General features: G+C 42.2%; 1 protein-coding gene across 3 annotated transcripts in view; it reads right to left on the bottom strand.

The window, feature by feature from the left end:
* The window catches only part of YTHDC2 (YTH N6-methyladenosine RNA binding protein C2), a 155,290-nt gene that overhangs the window by 114,501 nt on the left and 22,053 nt on the right, over positions 1–18,736 (bottom strand). For all 3 annotated transcript variants that reach the window (XR_013624886.1, XM_078786366.1, XM_078786367.1), the window contains exons 4-8: positions 10,310–10,509; positions 9,917–10,122; positions 7,404–7,570; positions 1,310–1,412; positions 852–1,008 (exon numbers count right to left, since the gene is read on the bottom strand). Coding sequence is in view for 2 of the 3 variants with exons in the window: in XM_078786366.1 (XP_078642492.1) it covers positions 852–1,008; positions 1,310–1,412; positions 7,404–7,570; positions 9,917–10,122; positions 10,310–10,509 (833 nt within the window). In the remaining variant the exon portion in view is untranslated. The remainder of the gene's footprint in view (positions 1–851; positions 1,009–1,309; positions 1,413–7,403; positions 7,571–9,916; positions 10,123–10,309; positions 10,510–18,736) is intronic.

Here is an 18,736-nt window from a genome sequence, read left to right as displayed (position 1 = left end):
ATCGATCCCATGACCTTGCTGATTATTGGGAGCATGCTGATTCATTGCAAGGATCTGTTTTTGCACCTTTCTTGTGTAAAGCGGTAATGTTGGATGATTTCCAAGCAGATGGCAGATGACCTTGAGCAAAAGAGAGGGTGAAGAGAATTGAGAGAGGGTGAGAAAGAGCGGCAGAGCAGGATTTTAGGACCCATGGGCTGATGCCGTCTGGTGCATTTGCAGAATCAGTCGAGGTTTGACAGAAACTTCTCCACCTTGTCAGGAGAGAATGACACAGAGTCCAGGAGCAGCTGGGTTTGACTGGGTAAGGTCGGTACAGAAAGAGATGGGTTTGGGACACAAGATTTTGAGGCAAACACAGAGTTGAGGCATTCGGCTTTGTGATGTGTGGTATATTTCTGGTATTCTTGTGATAGTTCTGGGTGCAGGACGAAACACCTTTGACCTGATGTCCTTTTTCAGAAATGTTGAATCTGTGTTACCAAACGACTTCGTTCAATCTTTTTATTACAATCTATACTTATGCCAGTTTGTTTGAAATCCCTTCCGTGGTTACGGACTGAAACAATAACAAACGGACAGACACATACAAGAACAAATGAGTGGACGGACGGACAACCTAAAAACATAATGCCTCCATCCTTCGGCTGTGGAGGCACAAATAAAGTCCCTATTAGATGCCAGCTCAACTAATGTCATCGTATTGCTGACATTTTTCACTCTTCAGAGATAACTCAAGCATTTCAGTTTATATTTGTTCCCCTTTTCACAAATTACTTCCCCAGTTCCAATCTCATTCACAAGCCCAGAAACAAGTTTTAAGTAAATAAACAAACAAATGTGATTCTCACATTCCACGATGGGACAGCCGTGAAAGTACGTCTGAAATAACCGTGCATCCAGTGAGGCACTCATAAGCAGCACACGTATGTGGGGATGTCTGTGCAACTCCTCCCGCAACTGGATCAGCAAGAAGTCACAAAATCTGTCCCTCTCGTGTACTTCATCCTAGAATATTTGTATGACATAAGCTTTGAAGACAGCAAAAAAAAAAAAACTTCAGCAGTTCACCATGCTGTCACCCTGCCATGGTGTTATGAAGTCGAGCCAACAATCTAAACATAAAGCCCCCACCTCTCACCTCCCAGACATTCGAGAGCTACACATTTTTTTGAACTGTCATTCCATTGAAAACCTTTCAGCTGAAGGCTGGTTCCATACAGAGAGGTAGCCAAAGAAAGCAAGTGAGGCGAGTGCCTGAGCACAAGATGGTGCAAGACCAGAAAGGATATGTCCCACACATACTCACCACAATGATATGGGTGACGCTTTGCAATGCTTCGTCCCCGCCCATTAAAGTTCGCAGCAACACTCCATTCGTGCAGAATGTGAGAAGGGTCTTTGGTGACACTCTACACATCAAATCAGTCAATCAACGGTGGAGAAAATAAATATACATTGCAAAAAGGTTCAACTTTTTTTTTGGCTTCACAAGTAATCTAGTTTTGTCAAGTCATGCCCGACATCTGGTGACATTCTTGATCAAATTTGTCCAAACATCTCTCTCCTGGACTACTCCCCGAAGCTCTGGGAGGGACAGCTTGGTTGCAGCCTCTACTCCATCCATCCAGCACATACAATGTTTGCCTCTTCCTCTTCTTCCCCCAACCCTACCCACAAGCATGGTAAACTTCATTACCATTCAAAATTCAAAATGGCAAATAATTAAAGTTTCTGATCAACTTTACACCCCAAAAAAATACAAGAAGTCTTTGAGATGCATTTCAATAAAAAAACAAAAATGGCACTCAGTAGAGCAGATACCTCTGCCAGGCTGGCTAAACAGTTTATGTTTTGGATCCCACTGATGGACCTGATCTGCACCATACCTTAACCAAAATCGAATCATCCTGTTCTTGTCACCTACCCAACGCATCCACCAAGTTTCATCCGAATCCACCCATAACTGAGATATCGTGTTACATACTCTATTGTTTATTTTTTTTTGGCCCCATCTCTCAACGCTGTAGAATCACTTAAATTACTGAACATAACCTCTGACCTTTGACCCAACAATCTAAGCAGTTCATCTTTGCATCATTATACATACTTGTACCAAGTTTGATTCAAATTCCTTCAGCTATTCTCAAGTATCACATCTTTATCTGACATCACCTCTGACATTTGACCTTTTGATGCCAAAATCGAAACAGTTAATCTTTTCATCATAATATATACTTGTACAAAGTTTGGTCAATATCGCATCACTGGTTTACATGTTAGCGTGTTAACATAATTTTTACCTTATGGGACCTCTGACCTTTGACCTTTGACCTCTACCCTCCCTACCCTCCCCCCCAACCCCCCTCCCTCCCCTCCCGGTATCCCCCATAATCTAATCAGCAAAATGGTGGAGGTAAATAGCAAATAATGATTGTAGCTAATATTACAGCAATCATTTGCTTTATTGTAGAAAATCTCTCAACATTGTTCAGTCTCAATAAAACGTAATGCCGACAAAACTCAGAAAAACAGAATTTTTGCTGACGACTAATTTCACGCAAATAACCCCCCCCCCCCCCCCTTCCCATGCCTCCTCCCCCCAAGCCCTCTCCCTTCCACACATCTCCCTGCTCTCAAATGTTGTGTTTGTGTGCTTCACCTTCTCTCCCCATCTTGTTTTCCGCTCCCGCTTTTTATATATTTTGTTTGTCTGGTTGATTTGTTTGTGAAGTAAATGTTAGCTCTTTCACGAGCCTCGATTCAGTATACAAAAAAAAAAAAAAAAAAAAAAAAAAAAAAAAAGGCTATACATTAAATTGGTATCAAAAATTCCAACTGGGGTGTATACTCATGTGCAGGTTATATGGTAATTCACTGTACAACATGTGACATAACCACAGGGGGCCAAGTTAAATCATCAAGAAGATACAAAGAGGCAGTTTTTTTTCTTTTGCAAGTTTAATTGTAAGATATTTAATCAGTTATTTCGCATATTTTACCTACACATATATATATATATATATATATATATATATATATACAGACTTGGCATTTAATATGGAATATTTATTTTTTCTTGACTTGGGTTTACTTTCTGAACTCGGTATATCAATCTGGTGAGTTTCTTTTACACTTTGGTGATTTATTTGTTAAAAGAACCATGTCACTGATTGTCTGTTGCAGCAAGAAGTCAACAACAGGATTATATCACAGGTGGCGTGGCAAAATGTACGGACAGGTGCATTTGATGATTGGCTTCACAGTCGGGTATACAAGGGTTGTTGCGTTCTGTATTAGTGGAAAACAACTGCTGCACGTCTCCAAAAGTTATTGCCGCTTCCTCTGGAGATGGTCCGTCAACTCGACAATGCTGTTTGTCATGGAGTGGTGGCTTTACGAAATTACGGCATGAAACAGCGTGCTATTGCTCGGCAGTATGGCATCACTCAAGGTCAGGTGTCAAAGATCCTGAAACGAAATGCTCAGAGGGGTGTCCCTACTCCAATACCGAGGCCAGGACGTCCACGCAGAACCACAAGGAGGGATGATCGCCAGCTGCACCGGTTAGTCCGCAATGGCCGTACCAAGTCAGCTAATCGGCTTAGGGCTGAGTGGCAGCAACTGACAAATGTGCCTGTATCCAGAAGGCTAGTCAACCAACGACTGGTTCAAGCAGGCTATCGTGCCAGGCGTCCCCTGAGAAAGCCACGCCTGACCAGACAACACCACCAGCGCCGATTGCAGTGGGCCAGAGAGCACCGTCAATGGCAGCCAGGACACTGGAATCACGTGATCTTCAGTGACGAGTCCAGATTTCTGGTCTATCGTCAAGATGGCCGCGTCCGAGTGCGCTGACAAGTGCATGAAGCCTACAACAAAGATTGTATAGTGCCAAGAGTCCAAGCTGGAGGTGGTGGGTGACCGTTTGGGCTGCTTTTCATGCAGGGGGCAAAATTGACCTGGTTGTTCTGAATGGAAACCTGAACCAGTTCAAGTACAGGGCCATTCTGGAAGAAACATTGCTTCCATTTGCTCGTGCAGCCTTTCGAGGAAACTTCGTCTTCCAAGATGACAATGCACGGCCTCATCGTGCTCGCATGATCCAACACTTTCTTGCTGACCGTGGTGTAGAGCATATGGAGTGGCCTGCCATGTCCCCGGATATGAATCTGATAGAGAACTTGTGGGCAGAATTAACGCGTCAAATCGACCACTTGGACCAGCAGCCGACCTCTGTGCGTGAATTGCAGCAGGCTATTGTCACTGCATGGCAAGCGATTCCTGTCCAAACCTTGGCAAATCTCGTGAACAGCTTGCCTCAACGTGTACGTGCTCTCCTGAATGCTCGTGGGGGTTACACGAAGTACTGAACTGTAATTTTACTGTCCGTAATCCCAGTCGTGATTTAACTTTTGTTTTTGTTAAAAAAAAATTTGGCTAATGTGCAAAATAAAGAGATAATTCTGGAAAACGTACAGAAGTTTAACACAGTACTGTCCATGAATTGAGTTCGATATCAGTTTACATCACTTTCAAGGATCAATTTATTTGTTTCGAAATGTCAAATGTGGTTTTTGTTTCTTTTAAAGGTCACATTAACAAAATCTAGAATAATTTCAACATAATTCCAATGAACTTTTGGTTCTAAGACATCTTGAAAAGTAAGTTCACCCCCACAAAAAAATATTCCATATTAAATGCCAAGTCTGTATATATATATATATATCTAACAAGTAATAAATACTTTTTTTTTTAATGCAAAACGATGTCAGGATGTTACTCCAAAAAGTATGTAAACAAGGTCGGGATGATTACAAGAAATGACCATGTGAAACCATGCTTACATCTTTCTTTAAATAATGGTTGTCCCTAGAAAAGGCATGCGTCTGTGTATGTGTGTATGTACTTGTGCGAAATAACTCCGTCTTTTCTAGGGGCAACCATTATTCAAAGAAAGATGCAGGGGTGGATTCACATGACTATTTATCGTGACCATAGCCTGCTGAGGCGGATGCGAATTGCGAATAGGGAAAAGACAAAAAACCTCAAGATGGGCAATTCCTCAAATTGGAGCGAAGTGATCGAGCAAGGTGGGCGGGGGGTGTGGGGGAGGGGGAGAAGGGAGGGAAGAAGAAGAGGGGTTGAAGGGGTGGCCTCAGCAGTTCTCATCCCCCCCACCCCTCTTTCCACTCCCAGGGCATGGAGACTTTTTAAAATACTTGGTCTGAAGTGGGGTTTTCTGGCACATTATTTCAACAGAATTTGAAGGAAAAAAAGGGAAAAATAAATAAATAAATTAGCACTTCTGTAGACAAAAATAATTGTGAAATTAATACGACGATATACATATATCATTACTATACATTTATTGGAGATGTTCTACAAGGTCAAAATATATTTAACTGCAACCCTTTAACAAGCTGACCAGATTCTTGTACAATCATTTGTTTCTAATGAATGAATGAATGAATGAATGATCGTTTTAAGGCCATTTTTCACCACTAGAGCGGGGGTTAGCTCAAAATACGTTTCTAATGCTAGTACAAAATACGTTTTCAGCACTGATTTAATTTTTCTTAAACATATCTAGCCCCTTACCATGGTTTGGGAGAAAATCCCAACACTAGCTGGATTCATTTTCACCTTAAGTGCATGTACACAGTGTCAGGAATCTTGCACAGGAATTGAACATCAAAATAGGCACTTAGCAAAAAAAGAGAAAAGTTTCACTAAATACAAATACATTTAGATCCACTTGTATACAGTATAGCACAGTGTCACACATAAACAGCACGTGATGTTTAAATCACTTGTGGTATTTGTGTCACAACGTATAGTTATTCAAAATTTCTGCAGAGATGAAGAGTGTGCTCGTAATAGCCTTATTTGCAGCTTTACTGATGGGTTCCTTTGCTTTTCTCTTCTGCATATGGATCTGTAACATGCCCTGCTGTGACAATTCAACATGCAAACGCCGTGTTTTCCTCTCTGTACTGACGGCTTGCTGTTTGGAGATTCTTACACAAGACACCGCTTACTGGGTCATGTCGAATGTCTTCTCTCTTACATGCCTCAAGGGTAATCTTTTTGGGGCCCTGAGTGCATACTTTACTGTTTGCATTGAACTGTATGTTGAAACGTCCAACTTCCAAGTCTTTGTGTGGATAACATCTCCCATTGAGCTTAAAGACCACTCAACATTGGGCCCATGGAAGCAACTGAGAGCAGCCGTGACAACTTTTGGAAACACTGGGTACTTGTCGCTGGCAAATACCTTTGCCCACCACACATCAAATCTCATGCCTTCTTGCATGGGTCCAATGTCTTGGTCAGTCTGGTACACCTGTGCACATCCAACAGATCCTCTTTCTCATCCGTGATTGCATTTGTATGAATACTGGCAAAATCTTGAGGTATTTCAAAGTTAGGGAATGACTTCTTGTGAGTGCATCTTTTGCTGATAGCGTCTTCAGAGTCCTGTTTCTTCTGCAAATTTGTGATTGTGGTCTCATCAATATTTAGAGAAGGGAGTATGTTTCAATGAGCTAACCACCTCCTCTGCCAGTCTTTTGCTAAGGCCATACTTCATTTTGTGGTATTGTGTATGTAAAACTTGTGAATGCCTTGGATTTCTTTATTTTGCCTGCTAGCATCTATCGCATCGACATGCACTCTCAAAATTCTCACCATTTTCATTTGAATAGCAGAATTTTCTTTCACTTCTCAGGGTTGAAACTCTGCCAACTTTGCAGTCTACTGTTCTTTTAAGATCATTTTTTGCCATTGCCACAACTGTCATTTCAAAATTCAATGTTTAAACTTGTTCATTTTATGCTACAGATTCCAAAATTATTTCACTTTCTACTTTACATTTACTTTTTATCATATAAAAAAAAAAAAAAAAAACACATTTAGAGGCCATTTTTCCCCGCAAAGCAGGGGTTGGCCTTTTTCGGGGACCGTGGTTGTTGTTGTTTTTTGGTCCCCTTTTTGAAGCAATGTTTTACGGCCGGATGCCCTTCCTGCCGCCAACCCTTTTTGTCGCCTTTTACGACAAGCAGGGAATTACCAGTGAACTGGTACTCAATTAGCCGACCTCGGAAGGATGACAGGCTGAGACAACCCCCCTGGCGTTAATTCAGCGATCGACCGGGATTCGAACCCAGGATCATGGGATCCTAAGCTGGCACCCTAGCCGCTAGCCCAACACCAGGGTTACTTTTTATCATATGAAGAGCAGAAATGACCGAATAACCGGGCAAGCTTAATGATATCAACAGAAGATAGATATGAGAACTTTAGTAAGATGTTATACAACAGCGTCACATTTTCCCCCACAACCCAGAAAAAAACAAAGAGCATTGCAAAGGTCAAATTACTTCCCATTCCATCAAACACACCGACTTTCCAATCGAATCTGGTAGCCAACAGTCTCTCCAACATGCTCCCCACGTTCAGCAGCAACACGCTCTGCTATGGCAACAGTTGTGAGTCGACGTGGTTGTGCACACAACAAGCGGCAGGGCTTTCCTGCCACATGGCTTGCATCCAGTAGGAACTGCGGAATCTGTGAAATATAGGGATAGATTAAACTTAAAGGGATGAAGAAAGTAAGTGGAAGGGATGCAAAAAGGAGAGATATGGAAGGGTAAGAGAAAAAAAAAAAAGAAGGAAAGGGTGGGCATGGCACAATATTGGGAATGAAAGACAATATAAATTCTTGAGAAAAATGCCAGGGGCATAGAAAAGGCCCTTCATATGATATGTGCTATGTGGCAAACTCTAGAAAAGAAGGAACATTCCATGGCTTGTGGAAAATGCCAAACAATAGAAAAGAAGGGATATTCAAAAAAATCTCGTGTGCATGCTGGACTACCCTTGTGTCCTTAGGAGGAACCAGGCAATGCTCTAGAAAAGTTCAAATAAAGGGGCGTCAATTCGATTCATACATGAATTCATACAATTCTCTGCATGAAGAAGTAAATGTATTTTATTTGCCAGATATAGAGCACCCCTTTAAAACTCTGGAAGATGTGACGGCATGGAAAAGTTTGGATGTTTCCAACTAGTTGAAGTCTGGGACTCGAGGTGGATCAGTTTTCATGAAGAATGGCAATTACGTGGTACGAACAAAGGTAGGCTTATAATGCAACAATGACACGGACTCATGTTGGCAGAGCAGGTAACGATGATGTTATATATACACTGCATATTAACTTCATCCTTATCTGCTCTGACATCTCCGTCAATACTCTCGGATGCTTACCCAGCCCCAAAACTTTACCTCCTTTTGTCAATTCCAAAAAAAAAAGGAACGAAACAAATAATGCTATCAGACCGGACAACGAGCTTAATGTGTATCCGTGGCCCAGACTAGACAGCTTGAAGGTGAGAGTGTATACCTGTAGACAATCCTACAAGCCCTTACCACAACAGACTAAATAAAAAAATTTATAAATTTACTTCTCTATTAAAATGCATAGTTTTGTCAAAAAAAGGGTGACATTTTATTTAAAAACGGATTCTGTTGTGTGTGTGTGTGTGTGTGTGTGTGTGTGTGTGTGTGTGTGTGTGTGTGTGTGTGTGTGTGTGTGTATGTGTACGTGTGTGTACGGGTGTGTGTGTGTGTGTGTGTGTGTGTGTGTGTACGTGTACGTGTACGTGTGTTAAAATGGGCGTATCTTATATTCATCATGGTAAAAGCAACATATTTCATTTATCGCTCATTTTGGGGACTCAAATGGTTAGTGTCATGTTCAAATTGGTTGTGACGGTAGATAAGATCTGGTGATGACGTGACGGCCGACACCTCAAAATTTGGCACTACACTACTGGGTACAATACTCATATTGACGCTTAAAATCAGGTTTAAGAATTACTACGTTTTAAATATGAACAAAATGCATTTGTTCATCGTACAAGACTTTATTCAAAGACTTGAAAAAGTAAGAAGAAGAAAATATTCAATCCAGATGGGATTCAAACCCACAATCCCCAGCTCCAATCGGTTCGAATCCCGGTCGATCGCTGAATTAACGCCAGGGGGGTTGACTCAGCCTGTCATCCTTCCAAGGTCGGCTAATTGAGTACCAGTTCACTGGTAATTCCCTGTTTGTCGCTAAAGGCGGCAAAAAGGGTTGGCGTCAGGAAGGGCATCCGGCCGTAAAACATTGCTTCAAAAAGGGGACCAAAAAAACAACAACAACCACGGTTCCCGAAAAAGGCCAACCCCCGCTTGCGGGGAAAAATGGCCTCTAAAGGTGGTTATTTTTTTTATAATCCCCAGCTCCAGAGTCTGATGCCTTATCAATTAGGCCCTGAGCCACCACGGTACATTTTTTGCTGAATGATGAAATATTTTGTGCATTTATATAATATATGTATATACATATATTTGTATATATTTAATTTTAAAGCAAAAACGACGCCACTTAGGTGGAATTTGTTTTGAAAGCCATTAATTAGATGTATTGGCCGATGTATATTCCTAGTTTCATCTAGTTTCAATGTATATCCCTTGAGATATGAGTGCCAACACATGTTGGGCGGATGGACTGAACGACACCAACGTGAATTTGAGGGATTTCTTAATAAAACCCCAGAATGCGGAAACGGACGTTGCTGAAATTTGGAACATATTACCTCAACGTACAAAGCATTTACTTCTGAAATTTGCAGCCAATTTCATCCAGTAGAAGCCGAGAAACTAATTTTCAGTCCCCATGTTAGAGTTGCATACAGAGAAACGATCCCATATAAACGGAGGCGTGCTTTGCACCTCCCTTGATTGATAAATAGTTCCCCATGAGGTATTAAGAAGAAAATGATGGGAAAATAAAGGAAAGCAGAATAAAATAATCAAAACAAAATGGAAAAATTCAAACAAAAGATTTGGATGAAAATATTGACATACCTGTGTGGTTTTTCCACAACCTGTTTCCCCAATGACGAGCACGACACGGTTCTTTGCCACTATATCAAGAATCTTCTGTTTGTACTCTCCTATGGGAAGAGACTGGCAGAAGGAATCAAACTCTGATGGTTTCCTTGCTGGTGGAACTTGGGGCACACCACCGTTCACTCGTCCAGATGTCTTCATCATAGAACCTCGCAGGGCACCTGAAAGGGGACAAAATACGATAAAATCTCTGGGAGTCACAATGTGCATGGTTGCTTTTCAACAAACAGGAGTTAATAAACAACAACATGAATGGGACTTTGAGTAAAATGAAATAAGAATACAATGCATTGCAGTATTTGAAACTTGTTTCTGTTAAAGGTGGTTTAGTCCAGCTGCTACACTTGCCCGAATCTCGAACAGGTGAAGCAGAAGACTCCGCATGAGCCTGAAGTTCAGCACGCTCCTTGCTGGTAACAGGATAACGGTTAACGAAAGCACGTGTTTCGTTGAAGACACGGGGCTCCAGCAACACCAACATTTTCTCAGACAGAGCTTTCTTCGAAATGTCTCTCTTATATATAGTGAGGACACGGTTACACTCTTTCCTGTGAGAGAACCATCACCACAAACAAAAAACGCTCTGCAGCAATTAAATTGAACAACTTTCTTGGAACACGTTTGCCACTGTTGGCCGCCCTGAACATTTTCATGGGTTTTCAAACAGAACATATATGGTACCCCATTACATTTCATTGTTTTTCAAACATAAATGACATACGACGTCAACAACATATGTACTTCCATTGATGCCTCATCTGGAAGGTACTGAGAAACAAAACGTATATAATAAAGTCATTTTGATTCGATCAAATACTCAGCCATAATTGATAAATCAAGGGAAAACAGTACCAGGAGTTCTCGCTTAACACTCAGGATGCGTTCCCACAAAGTTGAGTCTTATGCAAAGAAGTGTAAATCAAAAAAGTTTTTTGTACGTTTTTAAGGTATTTAAAACAGTATCACGGTATCTAGGAGACAGGGCAGCATGTAGAATCATACCAACGTAATCACAAGACTTCAAACAAAACCAAAAAAACTATTTTGGGGGGCAACATTCCCCATACCCAACTCCTGCCCCCCATAGAGCCCTCAGACCCCGATTTTTCTAATGCTGTGAACAAACTTTGGTATATCGCGGATGATGAAGTTCGTGATCAAGTTTCATCAAAATTGTGTGTGAAGATGTGGAGAGAGCAAATACCCATTTTAGGGGGGTCAAACCCCCTAAATCCTGATTATTTTTAAGCCGTGAACCAACTTTAGTGCATCACGGATGATGAAGGTTGTGATCAAGTTTGATCAAAATTGTGTGTTGTTTATGAGTAGAGAGCAAATACATATATTTTGGGGGGGGGGGGGGGCGGTCAAACCTGGAACCACTTCGACCACCCCCCCTCCTCCCCCATTAACCCCCTCAGACCATTCTTTTCTTAATGCCGTGGACAAACTTTGGTACATCACAGGTGATGAAGGCTGTGGTCAAGTGCTATTAAAATTGTGTGTGTAATTTCAGAGAAGAAAGCAAATACCTATTTTGGGGGGCAACCTCCTCCACGCCATCCCATAAGCTCCCCGGAACTACATTCCAGGTGAGCTAAAAACTGAGCTAACTAAAGTGAATTGGGGCACCGTCGAACCATTCAATAGCGTTCATCCTAAGCTAACTAAAGTGAATAATAAAGACATACACACGACATAAATTTATACAAAACATAAATATATGTATGAATAAGTTAATAACAATGAGAGTAAATGAGAGCAAGAACTAAAGTAAATGGAGAATATAGATAAATGTTTATGTTAACAAGCAAGTACATCCACTCCGTACGGTCATGTTATTGTACTCTCTGGGGTATATATATTACAGTAGATCAAGGCTCGGGCCTCAATAATGTTTGGGCGTGTTCAGTTACCAAGTTTCTTGTTGAGTGCTCGCCAAGTTTCTTAAGCATCCAAGCAAACACTCCAGTAGAAACCGTTAAGGAACGGCTGGCTTGGCAAACGTTAGCTAGTTGCTTTATAACTGAACACACCCCGGGTTTCCTCCCTTTCAGTTTAGTGTAAAACAGCAGTAGCGACTGTTTAAAAGGGTAATCATATGCATTTGTGGTTTATATTTTTGGGGTTCCCCATGAAACACCACGGAAAGCTATTTATAAATGTTAACATGGCGTATTACATTACTGCATTTAAATGCATCCTCTACTTCGCAAAAATAGCAAGATGTAATGCATGTCAATTAGAGAGATTACTGAGACAGTGAGGAAGAGCTTGCTGCCTCTCCGTCTGATAACTGACTGGTTTCATGCACGGCTGGCAAGGTTCCTTTTCTTGTTCAATGATTTGATGGGGTTTCATGATGTTTAAAGAAGGGAACAAGAGTGGTCTGAACAGCTTTCTTTGTCTTCTTCTGGTATACTGTAGCTCGTAAAAGCCATTCCACTCATTATGAAGAGTTTTGGGAAAGGTTGGCAAAATATATTCTCAATGTCAGTCAGACAATCACTCTATAACAGACAATGTACGACTAGAACCGTAACCACAACTTGAACGTGGATCCGGAAAATTTTAGAGGAACTGAACCCGGAACTGGATCCACAAAAAAAACAAAAAAAAAAACAAGCGTTACACCTAGGTCCCCCGTCGGTGAAGTGATGTGAGTTGACAAAGTGGAAGACGCAAGGCGGCCATCTTGGATTTTGACGTGGTGACCCAATTTTCAATAGCGTTCTTTCTTATGCCTAGATACACCCACACACCAGATTAGACGTTAGTAGTTCGTTTATTTTTCAAGATATTTCGCTCACAAGGTTCAGACATATATGTGGTGGCGGCCATATTGGATTTTGACGTGGTGACCCAATTTTCAATAGCGTTCTTTCTTATGCCTAGATACACCCACACACCAGATTAGATGTTGGTACTTCGCTTGTTTTTCAAGATATTCTGCTCACAAGGTTCAGACATACATGGCGTCAGACATACATGGTGGCAGCCATCTTGGATTTTGACGTGGGTTGCACCCACACACCAAATTAGAATTCGGTCCTTTGCTTACGCACGCACGGACGCACGCACACACACACGGACGGAGGGGAAAACCATAGTTCCCCTTTACCTCCACAGTGCGACGGGGGACAAAAATAAACGAACTACTAACTTCTAATCTGGTGTGTGGGTGCATCTAGGCATAAGGAAGAACGCTATTGAAAATTGGGTCGCCACGTCAAAATCCAATATGGCTGCCACCACATATATATGTCTGAACCTTGTGAGCGAAATATCTTGAAAAATAAACGAACTACTAACGTCTAATCTGGTGTGTGGGTGTATCTACGCATAAGGGAGAACGCTATTGAAAATTGGGTCACCACGTCAAAATCTAAGATGGCCGCCACCATATATATGTCTGAACATGGTGAGCGAAATATCTTGAAAAATAAACGTACTAACTTCTAATCTGGTGTGTGGGTGTATCTACGCATAAGGGAGAACGCTATTGAAAATTGAGTCGCCACGTCAAAATCCAAGATGGCCGCCTTGCGTCTTCCGCTTTGTCAACTCGCATCACTTCACCGACGGGGGACCTAGGCGTAACGCTTGTTTTTCAAGATATTCCGCTCACAAGGTTCAGACATACATGGCGTCAGACATACATGGTGGCGGCCATCTTGGATTTTGACATGGGTTGCACCCACACACCAAATTAGAATTCGGTCCTTCGCTTACGCACGCATGCACGTACGCACACACGCACGCACACACGCACGCACACACGGACGAAGGGGAAAACCATAGTCCCCCTTTCGCTCCGCTGTGCGACGGGGGACAATAACATTCACGTTTAATTCAACATCGACACCAGTGAGACACCCCCAGAGGGCAAGCGCATGAGAGAGAGGGGAAAAAGAGAGAGGGTGGGGTGGTGGGAGGGAACAAAATCCTGGACTGGAGCATAGGATTCTGTATCAGGATCATGCAAGAAATGCCATCGAAAAACAAAACCAAGACTATAACGGCTCTCAGTAGAGAACATACCTCGGCCTGGTTGGCCGTATCACTCCAAAAATTATACGAGCTGGATCCAGATCTGGATCTTCATCAAAATTGAATTGATTCTTCCTTGTCACACACACAACCTGTCCAACAAGTTTCCTCCAAATCCATCAATAACTTTGAGAAATCCTGCTATGTATAGTTTTTGGCCCTATTCTCCAATGGTGAATAATCACGTAGAAGATTCTAGTAGCCAGATCCGAATCCGAATATTCACGAAAATCAAATAATTTCGTCCTTGTCACATATGCTACATCTCTGCCAAATTTCGTTCGAATCCATCCACAACTTTTTGAGATATTTTGTTCACAAACAGACAAACAGACAGGGGTGAAAGCATAACCTCCATCCACCTTTGGTGGCGGAGGTAACAAGACATGACACCAAAGCCCTCAAAAAGTCATTGTATGTTTGCCCATAAATAAACAAACATAGAAACATAAATAAGAAATGCCCACTCACCCCCCCCCCCCCCACCCCCCCAAAACTTCTGCTTCCGGTCCCTTGAGCAAGGTTGCGACTTCGACGTCTGCACGGCATCAAAGTTTTAAGTATTTTTCCAATTTGTGTCTTTGTCAAATTTTCCCTAGTTATTTTATTATCCTCGCCAGAGGAGAGGGTGTTGCATTTGAGCCCGTTTGTTTGTCTGCAACAACAACAACAACAACAACATGCATTTTAAAGGCCATTTTCCCTGCTAGAGCGGGGGTTAGCCTTGCGGCCCCCATGACAATCTTCTCCATTTTGCCCTATTTTCTGCATCTCTCCTTGTTAACCCCCTTGCCCGCATTTCTTCTTCCTCCATCTTTAGCCAAGTCATTCTCGGTCTTCCCCGTCTTCTACTTCCTTCTACATTCATTTCCATCACTCTTCTCAACCAGTCACTTTCATCCTTCCTCAACACATGACCAAACCATCTCAACCTGTTCCTCTTCACAGCATCAATCACAGGCTCTATTCCCATCATCTTTCGCAATTCATCATTTGTCTTCCTCTCTCTCAACGATACTCCGCACATCCGTCGAACCATTCGCATTTCCACCCTTTCCAACCTTCGTTGCTGCTCTACGTTCATTACCCATGTCTCGCTCCCATAAATCATAACACTTCTCACACATGCAGCATACACCTTTCCCTTCAGCTTCAACGACACTCCCCTCATCATCAGCACGCAACTCAATTCCCGAAACTTCTTCCATGCACATCTCACTTGAGCAACCGTTGCCGAGTCTGATCCACCTTCTCCATTCAGCATGTCTCCGAGGTAGCAAAATGTTTTCACACCTTCCAGCTTCACGCCGTCTCCAAGATCCAACTCAACATTTCCTCCATCTGCAGCTCCCTCTGTGCACACCTTACATTTGAATGTAGCTGCCACACTGGTTAATGACCCTCTCAGACCACTACATTTTTGATGAACCCACTCAGCACACATTGTACACTGAATGGAGTTCACTCCGACACCCTTCCTACACACAGCACAGGGCCACTTCCCAGTTCTTTCCACCTCACCACATGCTTTACCACTTGCCATCACCTTCGTCTTTCCGATATTCACCTTCAGACCTTTTGTTTCCATACATTCCTTCCACGTGTTCATCTTTTCCTTCAGTCCATCCATACTTTCCGCAATCAACACCAGATCATCTGCATACAACAACTCCCACGGTAAACCCTCCTTTACGTTCTGAGCCAGCACCTCCATCACAGCTACAAAAAGTAGTGGACTTAGTACCGACCCCTGATGCACTCCCACCTTCACCTCAAACTCACCACTGTTCCCGTCCTTCGTCCTTACAGCTGTGCGCGCTCTTTTGTACATTGCCATCACTACTCTGGTCAACCATTCCTCCACTCCTAACTTCCTCAATGCCCATGTCAATACTTTGCGTGGAACCCGATCGAATGCTTTCTCCAGATCAACAAACCCAAGAAACAACTTCTTCCTCTTCTCCATGTACTTCTCCTGCAACTGCCTCACAATGAAAAGCGCGTCTGTCGTTCCTCTTCCTGGCATGAATCCAAACTGCATTTCGTCGTATTTGTTATAGTTGTGTTATGATACTGTGCGAAAAAAGAAAGAACTAAATTTTTGAACGACCAATTATTTTACAATTTATTGGAAAACGATGGGGACGGGAAACTCGTACTGTGACTGGGGTGCAAAGCGTGAATGATGGATGGAGTCAAAAGCGATAGCACTCATTCGTGCTTTCTCACCTGTTGATTTGGCTGATTAATGTCGATCTTTAATCTCAAATCTTTATGGAAATCTCACCCATTGCAATATTCAGGGTGTCCACAAAGTCGCGCATCATAAGCAAAACATCTATTTGTAAGGTTGGCTACATCAGTTGTTCGGAATGTGTCTCACCAAACTCAAAACATGTTTGTAAACGGGAAAGCAGGTTTCTCTGAATGTTCTTAAACATATCCGGGTTAATTGTTGAATTACATAATTTAATTTCCTATGATAAATAGTCAATTAAATAATTTCCTATGATGTGCAACTTTGTGGACACCTTGTATGTATTTATGTATTGTTACGTTTAAGGGGGGAGGTGGGGGGGGGGGGGGGTAGGCAATGAAATACCTTAGTCCACGTAGAAGTGTATAGATTACATGCTCTGAATGTCGTGTAAGAACACTTTGATGTAAGTAAGTCAGCTCGGTGTGTTCGGATTAAGTGGTATGTGTGGCCATACGGAGGGTGGCTCTTGTGCTAGGTAGCTTAGGGAATAAGAATAAATCCCCCTTGTCCATCCTACCTCTTGTGATCTGACCTTTGTGGTTATAATAAATTGGCCTGCGATAAGACGAGGGCTGTCAGGAAACGAACGCAGGCACATTACAACACCAACAAGCCCGACAGAATCCCATCACATTTGCCGATCGGCAAAAGGAGGTACAAAAGGAAGTACAAAAGTACAAAAGTGTTTGTCTGCACAGAATAAATATGATTTTCTCTGCAACCGTTGGTCCGATTGACAGAAAATTTTCACCATCAGTGCAACTCAACCTGTAGAATTTTTTAATAATTATGACGTCATAGGTCACGTGGTTTGGCCGCCATCTTGGAAAAACCTAAAGTCTTTGCACCTCTATATCTCCGAAAGTGCTGAATAGAAAAAATTGAGACATGGCTCATTGTAAAGAACTCTCCATGGGGAATAAAATATGTTAATGATGATATCATAGGTGCCTCCATTATGACGTCATAATTCGACAAGTACAAAACTTCATCCGAGCAAAATGAAACTTCTTGAGCATAATCTAGGAATGAATTAGTTGAGAAAAAAATAATGATTACGTCATCGGTCACATTGTTCGGCCGCCATATTTGTTTTAACACAAAAGCCTTAAAAACCACTGAAAATACATCCTGGCGAGGATTTGCAATCTGTGATTGCTCTTTTTCTTGTTCATTGTGTATGTGTTTCTGTGTGTTTTGAGTTAATCTTGGTTTTCAATTCGTGCAAATTTGTGTATAATGAAATCGTTTTCTGTTCGCACCGCGTGTGCGGCCTGGTAACTTGAGGCTTCCCTCACCCCATCGGTGTTTTGTGTATTTAAGTTCTTTCCTTCGCTGTATTGCTTATTTCTTAGATTTCCTTTTCTCCCCCTAACTTCCCCGAACATCTATCCTTTGTTTAACGTTTTATAATAAAAAAATAATAAAAAATTTTATTATTATTATTTCCTTCTCTTCTTGCCCCACCCCCTTTATCTCCTTCTCTTCTACCACTTCCTTCCATCTCCAGCCGTAACTCGGCTTTCAAATCTGAGTTTCCTCCATCTTATTTAACCATTTCTCCTTTCTCTGATCCACGCCCTCACTTCAGGGACTTTTCCCAGATTGGTTTTCACGGTTTTGTTTAAATATTATTTAAATAATGCTTAAACTTTCCCCTGCAGTGTTTTATTCAGTGGTATATTGCAACATGCTGTTTTTCTTCCTATTTAAAAGGCTTTTTTCAATTTCCTCTTCAAATCATTCCACTTCAAAAGAAAAATTCCATTTCTTACAGTCATTCCTCCGTACATTCTCTAAACTCACGTTCATTCCACCCCTCCTCCATCGTTCTCAAACGGATCTCTGACTTGAAAATCACAATAAACCCAGGTTGTAATAAATGTATGTTTTTCATTAATTATCGACTTTATAAACTCCCCCCTCACCCCTCCTCTTCAAAACTCCCCCCTCACCCCTCCCCTACAAAACCCCCCTCCTAAAGTCTCTCTCCAAATCTCCCCCCTACCACCTCCTCCTCAAAGCTGCCTCCTCCCCACTTCCTCTCCCTTCCATCTCATACCTCCACCGCCTCCAACCTTCGACTATGCTCTGCCCCCCCCCCCCCCCTCAAACAACACCTCACTGTGCCTCTTCCCATCACCATCAAACCTTTTGTCCGCCTCATCCTTCCCTTTCTCCTCACTCTTCTGCAATCTCCAACACACTATCAACAGCTCTCCCTACCTCCCCATCTCAGCCCTCATCTTACCCTACCCCTCCCCTCCCCTGTCATGTCATGTACCCAATGCTCACCCTTCCTCTTCATTAACGGGATGAACCTCAAACATCCGGGGGCCTTCGCTCAAAACTGACTAATCTGCCGATACAGGTTGCTTCTGACAAACCAGACGTAATCTGCTTTACAGAAACTTTCCTCGTTCAAGATGTCTCTGATTCTTTAATATATCTTCCTGGTTAATCCC

This window comes from Myxine glutinosa, chromosome 11 (assembly GCF_964187855.1).
Source record: "Myxine glutinosa chromosome 11, kmMyxGlut1.1, whole genome shotgun sequence".
Classification (NCBI taxonomy): Eukaryota; Metazoa; Chordata; class Myxini; order Myxiniformes; family Myxinidae; genus Myxine; species Myxine glutinosa.
This window is presented reverse-complemented; position numbering and strand designations above follow the sequence as displayed.